Source organism: Lissotriton vulgaris, chromosome 11, assembly GCF_964263255.1.
Source record: "Lissotriton vulgaris chromosome 11, aLisVul1.2, whole genome shotgun sequence".
Classification (NCBI taxonomy): domain Eukaryota; kingdom Metazoa; phylum Chordata; class Amphibia; order Caudata; family Salamandridae; genus Lissotriton; species Lissotriton vulgaris.
In genome coordinates this window covers 600815482-600833866 of record NC_141699.1, presented here as the reverse complement: position 1 = coordinate 600833866, position 18385 = coordinate 600815482, and the positions used below count along the sequence as shown (strand labels likewise).

The following is an 18385-nucleotide window of genomic DNA, read 5'->3' as shown; positions in this document are numbered from 1 at the left end:
TGATCTATTGATGTAACAAACCCTGCTGGGGATGCCAACATGAATGGGAGTAGGTTCAATCTGAATCGGCACATCAGGAACCTATCCTGTACATTGTGCATGAGAAACAAGTATGGCTCCATACCTTCCATGCTTTTTACTAGGTGATGGGCCCTCACAGTCTTTTTGCACCCTTCAGCCTCATCTCTGCACAGGGTTTTCCGCTCCAGGAAAATTCTCCCCACATGCTGTTTGTTCTGGGCTACAATCGTTGCAGGATGAAAGAAGAGGTTCCCAAAACCTAGCTCCTCTAAGGTATTCTTCACATAAAGGAGCCAAGGGATGCGCATCCACTTGTCCCTCTTTAGGCAATCTGATAAGATTTCTCTGCTTAGTGTCGCCTCCGGGTTCACCCAAATTTTTAGCCAGGCGATAATAGGCCTCAATTTTATCAGATCTTCTATATATGGTCTCCCTAACTCTCTATGGGCAATCAAACCAGCAGTACATTGTGGAACCCTCAGAAGTGATTTCAGGTATTTATTTTCTTCTCGTTGGATGCAAGTGGTATTAGCAAAGCCCCATACTTCTGCCCCATAGATTACCTTGGAGCATGATACAGAGCTATACAGGTTTATCACCTGTTCCGGGGACCATCTTCCTAGCCTCCTGCCATAGCTAGCAATTGCCCCGTTAGATGCAACCATTTTACCACAGCGTTCCTCCACCAAGGTATCAAATCGCAGGGCGCCATCAAATGTTACACCAAGGTAGGGAAACGTTTTGACCACTTCCAGAATGTGGCTCCCTATTTTGTATGTGAATTTAGAAGTGTTTTTTTCCCTGCCAGGAGCACATAGGATTTACTAAGATTTGCAGAGAGGTCCAAGGCACTCATAAAACTGACAAATCCATCGATCAGGGTTTGTAGACTCCTCGGTGTGCGTGCAATCAGAACCGCGTCATCTGCATAAAGCAGAACAGGAATGTGACGCGACCCCACCCTTGGGCAATCTGCCTTCAGACCCAGCAGGAACTGCTCTAAGTTGTTGATATAAAGGGAAAACAAAAAGGGAGCAAGAATGCAGCCTTGACGGACTTCACTCTTGCAGGAAAAAGAACTAGTCAATCCCCCCTCCCTGTTAAAGCGGACCTTGGCAGTGGTGTCACTATGCAGTTCTCTCAAGATGTTAATTAGACCGCTCTCTATCCCCATACTGAGCATCATGCCCCACAATTTGTCCCTGTTGACGTGGTCAAATGCTGCTGCCAAATCCATGAAACCCATGTAAATGGGTTCGTCACTAGCTATGGTATACTTGGCAGTCAGCATATATAGGTTCAGGCACTGGTCACTAGTGGACCTCCCTGCCCTAAATCCATATTGAGTGTCCGAGAAGATGTTTCTTTCATCGGTCCACTCAGACAGTCTATTAAGGATTGCCCTCCCCAAAAGTTTTGCTGACACATCAATCAGGGAGATCGGGCGGTAGCACTTTGGGTCATCCCTATTACCCTTTTTGAAGATTGGCACGATTACTGCCATGGACCAGGACAGGGGCCCAGAGTTCGATGTTACTCAAAAACAGATCAGGGGGGATTCCGTCAGGCCCCGGTGCTTTGTTTTTGGTCAGACCCTCAATCCCTGCAATAATTTCTTTGATGGAAAATTCCACCAATGTGGCTTCAATTGAACTGCCCGGTAGGTCTACAGTGGAACCAGGCTCATGATTATACAGTCCAGAGTAACTACCAGTGGCTGAGAATAATTCAAGCAATCTACCTATCGCTATTGTGTTTTTCTCAGTGTGACCCCCTGTGATGGATCTGCCTATACATGGGTCCCTTGTTCATTGTGCCAGAGTACTTAAGCTGCACCCTCCTGATGAGGCCCACATCGGCTGAAACTGGCTTGTTTTCCTATTCACATGGGACCTGGCCTGGAAGTTCGGGTTGTACTGTTCCTATTGGAGAAGACCCAAGAATGATTTGCATATAGCTAGTTCTTGACTGTTGTGGCATGTTGAGCAAAAATATAATAGACTGGATTGCAGCCTAGAGCAATTATCAGTCACTGAAATTAGTTCAAGCATTCCACCAATCACTTTTTTGCTTTCCTGAGAAACAGATTAAGCTAATTTTCACAAGCCCAGCAACGGGGATGGCAAGCCTCTACACGTCCAGAAGCAGATGTGGTTAGATCCCTTAGGCGCTACAACAAGAATCTGGCAGTTACCACATAACCTTCAAGACATCAAGTACACCTCCATATCTTCAATATGAAGTAAAGTCATCCTGCACATTACTATCAGTAGATACTGCATGTCTTCAGCTGTCTAGTAACTATTGGGATTGTTGCCACATGACCAGCAACTGTGTGACCAGTTCAAAGTTTCACGTCTTTATACCCAACTTTCAGTAACCCCTGCATCTTTTCCTTGCTCCTGCATCACTCCATTTAGCAAGGCAGCTCTTACAGGGGTGAGACAAAGGGGGAAGAAGGTTGGCATGTGTCACCCAACCCAACAATCCAACATTGCCAAGTCTTGTGGTGTGGTACAGTTCAGGCCAGCCGGCGGGGAGCCCCTCCAGCACACAGAGGCCGCAGCCTTTTGCCTCGGGTACTCCCATGCCCACATGCACTTTCATTCACTCGTCTCTGTAAATGATGGACAGACAGAGGATCCTTTGAAAGCTCATAAAGGGCGCTTTCTAGCCAATTGCAGTAGGCCAGAGGGGCCAATAATATGGAAACAGAAGCTCAAGAACTCCTAAGCATAAGTTTTGACTCGACTTGGGTCTTTGGGAGAGCCTGAGTGGAGGGTCGCAGGGGGGGGTAGAAACCCGGGCACTAATAACACGGTCTGACCCATGGACCACATAATGAGTTCACAGTGGCTTTAGCCACATTGTACTAGAATAAAAATAGCATTTGATAGCCCTGCACAAACTGTCAGTGCACCTATAATGTATGGAGAGCATCTGTAGGCCACACAGCCCAATATGGCCATGGTGCCGGCACTGAACAGGAACTAGCCATCAAAGCACGACTCACTATCATTCACATATGGAGATCCAGGCCCTGATAAACTAAAACCATATATCAATCCTAGAGCCTTGTATCCAATGGATTTTAATGCGTTGAGATCGCCAAAATACACCCAGTCAGTCACTTCTGAGACAACATGACCTAGTAAACTACACAGAGAAATGAAGCCACTCACTTGTTCGATTAAATGGCCAGGTGATTGCACAGAGACACTGAAACAATCATCATATGGAATACATATAGATAGAATTTGGTACAGGGCTACATACCCTTTTACCTTCTGAATACGTTTAAATGGAATTATCATAATGATACATTTCCCATCATCTCTTTGGGCATGTATTATTTACTCCATATCATACCTTGTTAATTTAGAAAGGGGAAACTCCATGAGAAGAATATTCCTGTCTTCATTACCCAGGTATAACTCGTTCACTGACCTGGCTGCATCCACAAGAATACAAGTGTCCTGCATGTAAAGAGCAAGAAGAAAGGGTTAATTTACATGTGCAAATGCAAACCATTTCCCTATCAGGATTGAGTAAATGGTCTGAAAATAGAAAACACAAAATTATGTCATGCATGGACCTCACAGATAAGAACCCTGAAAACCTAAGTATCTTTAAAATGAGTGCTCAGCTACAAATCATATATTCAGGGGCCGATTCCAATGTCAGCCAGAAAGCCTCCGACAGTTCGTCAGAAGCATCCAACCGCGGGCGGAGGCTTTCCAACCGACACGGTCTGTTTGTGGCTCGACCGCCGATTACAATGCTGGCGGTCAGAACGTAAACCGGCTGGTCATTCCGACTCGGTTCCGACCAGCGCTCGGAGTCTCCCTACTGGTCGGAACCGCATTGTAATTCCCTATGGACTGTATTTCTGCAGACGGGATTACGATGTTTGTTTCCCACAGCCTTTCTGTGCCGGCCTGTCCGAAAGCAGGTTTGGGGGCCCCTAGCAGGACACCCTTGCCTCCACGGCCTATGGTTGGGGGCAGATGGGGTATCTAGGGTGCCCTCCCTGTAAATCCATGCACTGTGTGGCACGCACAATGGGGTGCATGCCACAGTGTGCAAGGTTTTACAGACACCCACATTTCTTCATGGGAGCCTCTATTATGGCCATAATACAAGCTCCCATAGAGACATGGGAGTATCCGACCTAACAGTGTTCGGTCACATAGTAATCAGATGGTAGGAATCGCCAACCAGGGGTCGCTCGGTCCAGAGTCCGAGGCGGTGTAATAAGCCCCTAAGTTTCTGATCCATGCAAGATTTTCATGCCTCTTCCATAAAATAAATGTACATATTGTGAATCTAAATGTACCACATGTATATAGTCAGTAGTTATTCTGAAGAGATGATGCTTATATACCTCCATTGAGCAGCCTCAATTTAACAGTGTTCCGAAACGTATCTATTAAGGTGCTTGGGTGATACATTAAAGCAGAGTGATGGACAAGGGTTAAACGTGGTTTATTTATATTAATTACTCAATATATGATTTAGTTGCTAATGAAACCGAACACAGTTCTAAATGGTTATCACTAACAAATTAGGCCACTGGAAGTGGGCACACAAAGATGTCGTACACGGATGAACACATGAAATCAAAATGACTGCAGGAGTGTTGGGCTGGTCCCTGTGTTATGTTTATGCACTGCCTGGCATGCATGTCTGGATCGGAGGTTAGAGTTTAAGTAGTTGACTATTTTTAATACACTGTGCTTTTTGCAAGTCATAAGGTCCTCTTTTCTATATATTTACAAGTTATATGTTATGAAAGGTATCACTAATACATTCGTATAGATATACAGAGACTAATTGAAGTAACTTTGTAAGATAAAATAAGTTTCCAATATGTTCCAACAACTTGTCCAACATAGGAGGCCTCAAAGGGAAATGAACCTTTCTAAGATTAAACAATTCAGAATCTAGGCAATATTTGATTGTTGTATGGCGGAACCACGCATGCGATTACTTAGCATGCCTTAGCAATGCGATCTTTGCCACAACCACGCCTTTACCACACATGCATTTACCACGCATGCTTTTACAACGAATTTTGTTGTATAGGCATGATTGGTAAAGGCATATGCATGGTAAAGGTTACACCCCAGCCCCGAGCCCTAAAACTCAGCACCCAGCCCTGAAAACGCCCTCGATGCCAGTCGTTACAGCACCCCAGCCCCCCACCCTGAGCCCTATAACCGCCCCCCAGCCCTAAACACTACCCTGACCCCAGCCCTAAAATCACGCCAACCTCCTTGCGTTGAGTCTTAAAACCAGCCCATGGCCCTAAAAACTACACCGACCCCCGGCCCGAGCCCAAAACTACTCTACAAGCAGCGTCGGAATCCTTCTTATTCCTACCAATCTTGTCCGGGCAGGAAGTGCATCTCCAACACCTCCCACCCTTCCTCCGAGTCTAGAGTGCGGACTGCCTCTGCTACGCATATGCCTTTACCGCCTTTACAATGAAAATCATTGAAAAGGCATGAGTGCTAAAGGAATATGCGTGGTAAAGGCATAAGAGTGGTAAAGGAATAAGCGTGGTAAAGGCATAAGAGTGGTAAAGGCATAAGCGTGGTAAGGGCATAAGCATGGTAAAGGCTAGCGTGGTAGCGCTTGCGCTGTTACGGCATGCATGGTTCAGTCTTCGTGGTTAATTCTATTTCCCATATTTGATAAGAGTAAAGTTGTCTGAAGTATGACATTTATTACATTTCATACATAGGGTCAACTACATGCATAGTTCGTTTCTGTTAAAAAAAATTGTGGCTGGGGAGACAACTAAGGGGCTAAAGGTAGGGGTAGAAATGGAAAAAGGAAGGAGAGGAGGAGAGGAGGAAGAAATAGTGAATGTGTGAGAGAGCTTGAGAGAGAAATAGAAAGAAGTAGGGATATGAAAAGCTATAGGGGATATGAGGGGGCTGGATTGAGGAGATGAGGAATGGCTGTGGGGAGAAGTGACAGGATATCGGTAGCAGTGAGTAGATCAGGCAGAGAGTTAAAACGGAGGGAAAGGGACACTAAAATTAGCTTAAAAACACAGAGGGGCATGTTTGCGAGCCCCTTGCACCACAGTTACATCACTTTTTGTGACACAATGGCAGTGCAAACCACCAAATCATATTGATGAGGCCACGCAACGCCGCCTTGCTTAGCTTTGAATGTCCTTATAGATATGAAGTAGGGGAAGACAGCGCAAATCACTGTGTTGCCTTACTCTGCGCTAGGGAGGCGTTCCATGGGCATTGTGGTGGGTGTTCCCACACAACACCCGTGGATTTTGATGCATCCCCAGATTTACAAGACCATGTAAACCTGGGGATGTGCTAAAACCTTACGACTCCCCAAGTAAGGCGCAATGAGGGGAATAACTTTATTTCTCCACGTTTTTACTTTTTTATGCGTGCTGCATTCTGCACAAAGCGGTACAAAAGGGGGTGGTGATGGACGGGGCATCGGAACCAATCAAACACTCACACCCAGTCAACAGATCTGGGTTTTATACATCACCATTCTTTAGCCCACTCTGCCACCCCAGTTCAGACATGGCCATATGCAAATCAGTCTGACCCTGTGCCTCATGGGAACAGTCCAGCCCGAACTGCCAAGCCATGCATTCTGCACAAAAACAATCCTGTTTGCAATGCAGGCATCCTTGCACCATGGTGCAAGGGTGCCTGCCTTGGCACTGGGCTGCCGAAACGGCGCCAGCACAGGGGTAAAGCCAGGACAGGACTGCGATGTATGTCATAGATACGGCACATTCCTGCCCTTCCACTTTGACGCAGCGCAGCAAGATGACTTGCTGTGCTGCCCTGTGCCAAATCCCCATAAATATGCCCCAGAGTGTGGGTGTGTTTTGGTAAAGGAAGGGCAGCAGTGAGTGTATAATAAGAAGTGTGCAAATGAGACTGAGGCGAAAGTTAGAGTATAACTAAACAGGGAAAGGACATATGGAGCACGAGAGGGGAGACAATAACAAATACAATAAAGGGATTTAATGAGTTAATAGAGTGTGGGAAAAGGGTTGTCGTAGACCGTAATACGCGAAGATGCGGAGAGGAAACAGAGGAATGTGTCCACAGCGGAACTGTGCAGGTCAGAGCGTTCTACATTCCCTCCCTATCTCGAGGCCTGAGACACCACGCTCCCTCGTTCTGCTGTCAGACGCGCCATCTTGACCTAGAGAAAAGCAAAACAGTTCTCCAAGTGTCTCTCCGTTTTTGCATGCTGATCGTGCTTATCACAAGGGTTTCTCAAGCGACTGCAGTGCGAGGGCAGAGCAACACAAGCATGGCACATTTCAGCCTGCAAAAGGCGTCGCCATTTTGACAAAGACCTTGATCTATTTATAATCCCCAACCTCCTCCTCCTCCTCTCAAGAGCTTGCAAAGCCAATTCCAGCGAGCAACTCAACAAGAAGTCATACGACTACCCTCTTGTCCATAGTGATTGATCGCCTTGCCTCAATCTTTCAACAAACTCCTATTCACCACCCAGAGGGTTGTACACCAAAGCACAACACCTCCAAATCAACCAAAGAGCAGATCAAATAGGCACGCAACCCTGAGAAATGCAGCAGGTGCAGTGGCGGTGGGATCCAGGGAAGTGAGGGGACTGCTGCACGCCTATTATAGCAGATTTTTAATAGAATTTTTTTTTTACAAGCATAATAACAAAAACAGTTGCACCTCGGGTATATAACATGTACACAAGACCCCTCACTTCTGTTGGGCCCTCCACCTCACTCTACAGTATTGCCTGCACAGCGGTTCAGGATATCAGTCAATTTCCCCTATTATAGCTTCTATTAAAACCAAACCAAAGGCTAGAGGCCAGCTTTCCCTGCTTGCATTAGGGCCCATGTCAACCTTGCAGAGCTACGGGGATCTGCACTCCCACACTTAGTTTAAACTCACCCACCTCAACATCTGTAACACCCCGAACACAGCAGCCCCTCCCTCCCCCCACAAACACACGGATCCCACCAAATATAGTGCAGCCTTACACTTTCTCTCCGCTTTCTTAGGTTCCTGGGCGTCCAGAGTGTCTCAAACACTAAAGCCAGTAGGCCGATCGAATCCCAAACGGCTTCCACATTTCTATAATGCTTTCACTCCAACCTCTGCCAGTTGTTCTTGATTCGGACCCACTCGATTCAGTTCAGACCAAAAGCTGTTCTCAGGCTCCTTCAGATCACCCATAACAATGGTCTCCACTGCAATTAGTCCCACCTCCCTTGGAACTCCAGCCAAAGCACCCTTCCCGCAGGTAATTGAAAAGTTAACCTGACAAGGAAATGCCTGAAAGTGAGTCATTTAACTTGTGGTGGATCTTCAAGATCTCAGCAAGCAAGCACACATGTGTATTCTATCCTGCCTATATAGTGGCATGCGCTAAATATGAGGATAAGACCCACACGAGGTAAAACATTAGTGCACAATTTTACTTTTCGGTCAGTGTTTTGAGCCTGTAAAAGCTGAATACTTTGCAGATTTTTTTTATTTGTTTCCTAACTGTCTTTTGGTTGCAGAAAGCATTCACGTTAATTATGGGATAGCATTCGACATACTATCATGTTGCTAAATTTATTTTGATGTCAAAAATGTGCAGTAACCCGATTGCAGGAAATTCCTGTACTTAATATACTGCTTTAAATGGCAATGGACATGTAAAGAAGAAAAAGTTCACTCAGTAAATAAAAATACCAAATTAAACCAAGGGACACCATTTGACACCAACAACCACTTGCAAGAAGCAACATTAATGAACATGAATTCAGTCTGTAGAAATTCAGCTGAAGTCAAAAAACACTTAAATCACCGACTTTTATGTATAGTTGAAACATTTGCATGGTCAACTGGAACTTCATTGGGTGAACACCAAGTTTTAAGAAGGAGCGACCCTTGACCCTGCTCCAGGCAGGTCGCTCCCCACGCCGCAACAGCACCACCTGTTGAGCCTGTGTTTCCCTGCTCGCTGCTGCTGCCACTGCCGCAAGTTCGAGGCCCTCCTCCACCCGCAGGCTACCACCAGTGCCTCATCCCTGGTGGCCAGTGGCTGGCCCTAGGTCTGCTTGCACTGTATTGGTCCTGTTTTATTGTTTAATTGTTTCGTTTTTTTCCTCCTTCTGTTTTTATTGTTTAATTCTGTGCCCTGTGCCCTCTTTTGCCTTCTGTCCTCTCGCCGCTCCCGACCCCCATCTTTCCCGCCGCTGCATCCCCTGTGACCGCCCCCCCTGCTTTGTACTGTATTGCTTCTGTTCTTCATTGTTTAAATTGTTCGTTTTTCCTCCTTCCCCTTTGTATTCTGTGCCCTGTGCCCTCCTTTGCCTTCTGTTCCCTCGCCGTTCTTGCCCCGTTTTTCCTGCCGCTGCGTCCCCTGCGACCCCGCCCCCCGCTCGCCCATTCGTCCACTCCCTCCTCCCAGCTGCTCCTCCCTCCCACCACCCCTTCTTATTGCGGCCGCTGTGCGGCTACGCACAGCAGCGTCGCCGCTGGCGTGCCGAAGGCGCTCCTAAGGCAAGCCCGTCTGCGCCCATCAGCACCTGGACCGCGCCCTGTGCCAGAACCCCTGGCCTCCGCGAACCCCACAACGCCCGTCTCCGCTACGATGCCAACACCCTCCACTCACTCAACACCAGACGATCCCCCACCTGCTTCCTGGCCTCCCCGAAGCGCACCAAAGGACCCTTCTCCTGCTGAAACTGCAGCTTCACCAGATTTCGATCCGCCAAGCCACCCACCGTGAAAGAACGCAACCACCTCAGATACATCCTTCTCAACACCCGCTCCACCCGCAAACACGCCGTTGAACTCTGGGACCTACTCAACTCAATCTCCCCTGACTCGCTTTCCGGACGGAGACCTGGATGAACCCCTCCTCGGCACTCGACATCACCATAGCCATCCCAGACGGCTACAAGATCCCCGCAGGGATTGCACCAACGGAACAGGAGGAGGAATCGCCATCGTCCACAGGAACACTCTCAGAGTCTCGACCAACACCAACAACACCCTCAGCACCGTCGAACACCTGCACTCCCAGATCCACACCGATCCCAACACCACCCTCAGAGGAACTCTCATCTACAGACCCCCCGGACCGTGGCCATAGTTCAGCGACTCCATCGCCGACTTTGTCAGCACACACGCCCTCGCCTCCACAGACTACATCCTCCTCAGGGACCTGAACTTCTTCCTCGAGAACAACAACACCAACTCCACCACATTGATCGACAACCTCGCCAACCTCGGACTCAGACAGATCGTCACTACACCCACCCACTCTGCCAGCCACACGCTAGACCCCCATCTTCTCCGCAAGCTCCCACGTCTTCTTCAGCCACTCCACCGAACTCCATTGGACCGACCATCGCTGCATCCACTTCACCTTCCGGAAACCCCCCACGCACCACCGCACCCAACAGATCCCTCGCTGCTGCTGGAGCAAAGTCACCGAAGACCAGCTAACAACCACACTCGCCCGGAGCCCACCCTCCGACCCGACCGACCCTGACACCGCCGCCCGCAACCTCAGACAGTGGATCGACGACTGCACCAACACCCTCGCCCCGATCAAGAAACCCTCCAACAGACACACCAGCAAGAAAGCCAGCCGGTTCACCGAGGACCTCCAGGCTTCCAAGCAAACTTGCAGAAAAATAGAGAAGACATGGCATCGTGAACCAACACCGGACAACTACGCAGCCTACAAGAATGCCATGCGCCAACACCATCACATCATCAGATTCACCAAAAAAGCCTCCTTCAAAGACCGCCTAGATGACAACACACACAACAGCAAAGAGCTCTTCAACATTGTGAAGGAACTCTCCAACCCCAGCTCCAACACCAACGACATCCCACCTTCGCAAGACCTATGCGACTCCCTTGCCACCATCTTCCATCGTAAGATCGCAGACATCCACAACAGCTTCAACACCATGACCGACCGACAGTCACTGAAACCCCCACCCCAACGGCCACCATCCGCACCGAACCCCTGCTCTCTTGGACCAACATAAGCGACAATGACACCATCAAAATCATGAACACCATCCTCTACGGATCTCCGTCAGACCCATGCCCACACCACATCTTCAACAAAGCCAGCACTACCATCGCACCCCATCACCGGAAAGCCATCAACATCTCCTTCAAGACAGCAACCTTCCGGGAGAGCTAGAAGCACACCGAGATCAACGCCCTACTCAAAAAACCCAAGGCTGACCCTAAGGACCTCAAGAACTTCCGGCCTATCTCCCAGCTCCCCTTCCCGGCGAAGGTCGTCGAGAAGATCGTCAACAGACAACTGACCCTCTACCTTGAGGAGAACAGCATCCTGGACCCGTCCCAGCCCAGGTTCAGCAGCAACCACAGCACCAAAACTGCCCTCATCGCTGCCACCGACGACATCAGGGCCCTGCTGGACAAAGGCGAAACAGCGGCCCTCATCCTCCTGGACCTGTCCGCCAACGCACCCTATGCACACGCCTCCACGACGCAGGGATCTGAGACAAGGTTTTGGACTGGACCACATCCTTCCTCTCCGGCAGAACCCAGAGCATCCGCCTCCCCCCTCTCCACTTCGAAGCCACCAAGATCATCTGCGGCGTACCTCAGGGCTCATCCCTCAGCCCGACATTGTTCAACATCTACATGGCACCGCTCGTCCACGTCACCTGACTGCATGACCTCAACATCATCCCCTACGCTGACGACACCCAGCTGATCCTATCCCTCACCAAGTGAAATGAAATGAAAGGGCATTTATAGAGTGCATGGCTACCCGGAGGCCTCCCAGCGCTAAGGACCCCCTCGCCGCCAAAACCAACCTCCACGAAGAAATGAAATCCGTCGCCGAGTGGATGAAGAACAGCCGCCTGAAGCTAAACTCGGAAAAGACAGAAGTCCTCATCCTCAGTTCCACCCCCTCGTCCTGGGACGACTCCTGGTGGCCGACCGCACTAGGAACAGCACCAACACCCACCGGCCATGCACGCAACCTAGGGTTCATCCTCGACTCTACTCTCTCCACGACTAAGCAGGTCATCGCCGTCTCGTCCTCCTGCTTCAACACCCTCTGCATGCTCCACAAGATCTATAGGTGGATCCCCACTGAAACAAGAAGAACGGTCACCCAGGCCCTGGTCAGTAGCAGGTTGGACTATGGAAACGCCCTCTACGCAGGCCAAACACCTGAAACAACTACAACGCAACTAGAATGCCTCTGCATGCCTGGTCCTCGACATCCTTCGCCGCAGCCACATCACACCCCACCTGAAAGACCTGCACAAGCTCTCCGTCAACAAGAGGATCACTTTCAAGCTCCTCAACCACGCACACAAGGCACTCCACGAGACCGGACCAGCATATCTCAACAGATGTCTCACCTTATACACCCCCAACCACCATCCCCCGCTCCGCCAACCTCTTCCTCGCCACCATCCCCCGCATCCAAAGAGCAATCTTCGGCGGCAGATCGTTCTCCCACCTCGACACCAAGACCTGGAACACCCTCCCCACCCTCCTACAGCAGACCCAGGACCTGCTAACCTTCAGAAGACTACTCAAGACCTGGCTATTCAAGCAGTAGCAGCATCACCCCCCCTCCAGCGCCTTGAGACCCACTCGGGTGAGTAGTGTGCTTTACAAATGTTCTGATTGATTGAAAGAACCCAAAAGATGAAGGTCGTGATTATATAGCTGGCTTAATGTGAGTGAGTGTCGAATATGAGGTTTATTTGTCCAAGCCTACCACAGTTCACCGAAGGGCAATGTTCACAAACATGCATGGTGTGGTTTGGAAAAAATGCAGTAGGTCATTTGCAAAGAACATACCACTCTATGCGGGGGGGATGCTCTGAAAAATGTGGACCACACCAAATGGAAGATCTCTTTAAGCACGCGCGAGGACACACGAGATCAATGCGCACGCTCATTCAAGACAAGAGCAAATTAGTTTCTGCATATAGCCATGAGCCTCCATGCAACTATGTACATTTCTATATATGGCTGCTTTTGCAGTGCCTGTCGCCGTCTGATACTGTGGTTATTTCCGCTTGTGCATGCTTCTGACTGTGCCAGTCAATGAAGGTTATCCTATTATCTATGCTTGCGTCTGCTTTAAGTGTCCCTCCTGTTTGTACCTGCATACTGTTGTGACTGGAGTTAGTTGGGGTATACTCCTGTGTTCTCCTCATGCTTGCACCTGTCTGTGTGCTATTTTGCTTGCTGGCATTTGGCACGCCTCCTGTGCTTATCTGTTTTTGTGCACGAGTATCTGGTCTTACCTCTGTATCTTATGTGATTTTTAAGAAAACCTATTCCTACATTTGTTTGTATATTGTTGAAGGTATGACCTTGAGTGCCGACCTCTGCATGTGATAGGCAAGTTCAGTCTGTGCCTGCTCTGGAGTATGTCTAACTCAGTACATGACTGCATCTATCCTTCCTGTGCCTGATGCCTAAGGTGCTGTCTCCATTTGCAGTGGTGTGTGTCTGTCGACAAGATTTGAAACATTCTTTAGGTATTCCTATCCATACTAATACTTACTTTTATACACTTACCTTAACGATGTACTTGATATTCTGCACTCAATATTTTGCAGAGAAATATGCCTGTCCTCCAAATTGTGGTATACACCCCCTTTAATTGGTGTCTCTTCTGCATTTCCAGTGTTTAATTTGTAAACCAATAAGTCCCGGGACCCAAAGTATTCCTCAGAAGCCAGTATAATATTGGAGGTGCCGCATATCAATGCTTCTTAGTGTTGATTCCACCTCATGCCTCTTACATCCACCATCAGACGCTCTCTGGCCATTAATCTCACTCATGCTGGTTCTTTTTCATCCCAGCTTTCTCGCTTTGTCACTGATTTTCTTCCTTTCACTCCACTTTTTATTCCCCCTTCTATATGTTTCTCTCTTGCTCTGGGTGAAAGTCTGATTAGGCAAAAATAAGTGCAGGTCCCCAAATATGAGTGCCAGTGGTCCCCACAAATACATTTTTGATGATCTTCGTTAGTCTGAGGCTAAACTTTACTCAACTAAGTCCTAATGAAATGAGTATTGCCTCAACCTTGAGAAAGACTTGCCTAACCTTCTGTGGCTCCATTACTTTTGGCCAGTCTCCATTCTGTGTACATCTTCACTTACGATTGGAACAAGGAAGACACATGAGGAGGTAACATCCCCCCTGTTACTTACCAGTAATCTTCATTACATCGACTCCAATACGCGGGGGAGCATTGGTGTGGGTCAGGAGGAAGGAGCTGTACAGTCCTTTTTTGAGGGCTGGAAGTGGGGACAGGCCATAGGCTCTGTGTAAACAAAAACTAGGTTAGAAAATCCAGACTGATGGTCTAGGCAATACCCGACTTCATTAGGTCTGGCATGAGGAGGTAATGCCGCTTTATACACCTGTTCATATGGGATTCTACACGTTATAAACATGCTTGTTTCAGTGCGTTATCCTCTACTTGCCTTTCCTGTAGCACCATACAAGCCACAAGAGGGGTATTCCACCACAATGTAAAGATTCCTCATTCCAAATACGCACATAACCTTTGGAAACCAAAATACCATTTGGTGAGTAGAGTTCAAGAGAGTAACCATGTTTCATGTCTTGCAGAATTGATACAAAAATGTGCAGGAATTGCAATGAAGTTATATTTGGCTCATTTTCTCCCATTTAGGAATTAACCCTGGGCGTATTCGTGAAGCAGCGCTACGCGAAGCTACGCAAAGTGAACTTCGTACTACGCAAGCTACACGTAGCACTGCGCGAACTGCGTAGTACGCTGTTCATGATGATTGCACAGTGTCGGATGCTTGTCCGCACTGTGCAATCATTGAAAAAGGCATCTTGCACAGTGCGAGATGTCTTTTACTGCCGCTCGAGTAGATTTTTACTCGAGTGGCAGCTTTCTCAACGCGGACTGGTAGTTTCTCATCGGGAGCATAGGCGACCACTCGCAATGAGAAACCTGACCACCCCGCATTGAGAAGCTCGCCGGGAGGTTTATTTTCCACGCTCGAGATCGGCAACTTGATGTTGCTCCAACTTGGGGTCCAATTGATGAAGTCTCTCCACCTCCTTAGAAGGATATGGGTGAGGATAAAAAGTAGGCAAGGTAATGGATTGTCCCAAGTGGAACTGAGTGACCACCTTAGGCAAGAAAGCAGCTCTGGTCTTAAGCACCATCTGAACTGCATGGAAGGATGTGAAAGGAGGCTTGGAGCTAAGGGCCTGCAATGCACTCACCCTTCTAGCAGACAAAATAGCAACTAAAATATAGTTTTGAAGGTAAGAAACCAAAACAGACAACTATGCAAAGGCTCAAAAGGAGAACCCATAGGAACCGGAAGTACAAGATTAAGACCCCACCGAGGCATTATAAATGGAGTGGGAGGAAACATATTAGTGAAACCTTCAATAAATCTCATAACTCATAACTATAGAGGACTTAAAAAGTGAAGGCTGATCCGGCAAATAAAGAAATGCAGATAAAGCAGATAGATAACCTTTAACAGTTGCAACAGCACAAACTTGCTGTGCCAGGGATTGCACAAAACTTAAAACATCTGATGAATGGGCTTTCAAAGGATCAATTGACTTCTCTTTGCACCATTTAATGGATTTTGCCCACCTGCCAGCATAAACTGTCTTGGTGGAGTGGCTTCAGGTCAATAAAATAACATCCACCACATCAGGTGAGAGAGAGAAAGAACTCAGGTGGTCCTGTTCAATCTCTAGGCATGAAGATGCAGGCTCTGAAGGTGGAGGTGTAAAACTTTGCCCCTGCGAGTGCGAGAGGATTTCTGCCCTGAGAAGGAGACAGAGTGGGGGAACAATAAGAGGTAAAAAAGACCTGTGTACCACACCATTTGCGGCCAATCCGGGGCTATTAATTTGACTTGGTCCCACTTTTGGTAAATCATTCTGAGAAATCAAGGAATCTAGGTACAGGGTGAATGCGTAAAGAAGCTGGAAGCCCCAATCTAACTGAAAGGCTTCCCACAATGCTCCTGAATTGGATACTGAAGGCTGCAGAACGACGGGCAGTGCGTGTTCTCGTGAGTATCAAACAGGTCTGAGGAAACCCCCTGTTCCTGAAAATGTAATGTACCACTTCCGGATGGTGATGCCATTCTTAATCATCTGAATACTGCAGACTGTCTGCACGTACATTCAGAACTTCGGCCAAGTGAATTGCAAGGACACAAACCTACTGGTCCTGAGCTCAGGATCAAAGCTGCAGAGCTTCTCTGCAGAGAAGATACAACATTACTCCTCTCGGTTTGTTGATATACCACATCTTGGTAGTGTTGCCTATTAAGACCTGAATTGACTGACCACGCAGAGAAGGGAGGGAGGTCTTAACAGCCAACCATATTGCCTGCAATTCCCCAGAAGATTGTTGAGCAACAATCTTTCCTCTGGAGACCAAGATCTTTGACCACTAGATCCCCCAGATTAGCACCCCAGTCTAGAGTGGAGGCATCTATTATCACTGTGGCCAATGGAGGGGGGTGAAACGGCTTCCCTTGAGACAGTTTTCCGGACACACCCCACTAGTGCAGATCCACTGCAGTGTCTCTGGAGATTCTGACTAACTCCTGTTGTGTTGAAGCCACTGCCTGCAGAGGCACCACTGAAGAGCATGGTTGGCCAAGAGAATGCAGAGAGTTGACAGACTGTGCAGGGGCCAGGCCTTCAGGATTGGAACAAAAGCTTTATTTTGAAACAGTGTAATCATAGCCTGAATGTCCTGAATCTTCTGAGGAGGCAGGAAGGCACAACTCACTGTAGTGTCCAGTACTGCACCCATGAACAGGTTGCACAGAGAGGGCTCCAGGTGAGATTTGGGCACATTTATTGAAAATCCCAAGCTGAACAACATTTGCATTGTAACCTGCAAATGGTGCAACAACAACCCTGGTGACTTAGCTTTGAGCAGCCAATTGTCTAGATACTGGAACACTGGAATCCCTGACCTTCTGAGATGTGCTGCCACCACTACTATCACTTTTATGAAGGCCCGAGGTGTGGAAGTAAGGCCGAAGAGAAGGACCACAAACTGGTAATGCTGAGAACCCACCGTAAACCAGAGATACTTCCAAAGCGATTTCAGAATGGGGATGAGAAAATACGCATTCTGTAAATCGATCAAAATCATCCAGTCCAGCACAAGAAGAACCTGTGCTAGGGTTGACATTTTGTGGGACAAGTTCAAAATCCTGGGGTCAAGGATCAGCCACAAACAACCACCATTTTGGGAATCAGGAAGAACCAGAAATAGCATTTCTGACCCCGTTCCTGTTCTAGAACCAACACTATTGCACCATTCTTAAGCTGTATGTGCACCTCCTGTTGGAGGAGCAGAAGATGCTCTTCCGAACAAATCCCTTGTCTGGGGGAGAAAAAAGAGGGGGATACTGCTGGAAGGGTAGGGAATACCCATTTTCTCTGATGTCTAAGACCCAGAGGTCTGTAGTGACAGACCTCCACTGAGACCTCCAGGCAGGAAATAGGTCACCCGTCCTCCCACTGGCAAGCCTGCTCTAAGATAGTGATGCTGGAGCTGCTTTCCTGCAACAATGGCTGGTGAAGAAAACGCTAGGTTATGGGCAGAACCATTCTAACGACCTCTGCCCCTTCCCATGTAGCTCTGATACAGGTGATTTGAGCTGTGCTGTGGCAAATTTCTTCCTCTAAAGATTAGGTTCCTTGAAAAACTCTGAAACCTGTGAAATTGCCTATAATCCTTCAGCTGGGACTGAAGCCCTATGGTTCTTGAGTCGCCTTACTACCTTTAAAATTTTGCAGCATAGAATCAGCCTTGGCCCGAAACAAACATGACCCATCGAAGGGCAAATCCAAAAGAGTAGCACAAACATTTGGAGTGAAGCCTGATCCCCTCAACCAGGTATGTCTTCTTGTTGCAACATAAGAACCCATGGTTCTTGCCACAGAATCTGCAGTGTCTAGCCCTGATTGAATAACCTGTTGGGCTACCGCCTGGGCATCAGTCAACAGCTCAGAGAAATTGGGACGACCTCCCTTGCTGAGTCTATCAAGGCATGCACAAAATGCCCCAACAAACAAAGAGCGTTTGTAGACTTAAGGGTCATACCCAGAAGAAAAGATTTTCTTCACCGTCTGCTCCATCCTCTTAGACTCCCTATCAGCAGGAGTAGTAGGAAATGATACAGATGACAATTTAGAGGAGTAAGAAGCCTGAGCCACCAAGCTCTCAGACCTGGGGTGTGAGGATAAAAATGCAGGCTCCCCTGGAGCTGGCTTACATCTTCGGGCTACTGATCTTGAAACTGAAGCA

General features: G+C 48.0%; 1 protein-coding gene across 1 annotated transcript in view; it reads right to left on the bottom strand.

Moving 5' to 3' along the window:
- Positions 1-18385, bottom strand: part of LOC147683214 (growth arrest-specific protein 6-like) — a 250454-nt gene that overhangs the window by 218317 nt on the left and 13752 nt on the right. Inside the window, exon 2 of the mRNA XM_086943699.1 lies at positions 3391-3497. Within this exon, the coding sequence (XP_086799825.1) occupies positions 3391-3497 (107 nt within the window). The remainder of the gene's footprint in view (positions 1-3390; positions 3498-18385) is intronic.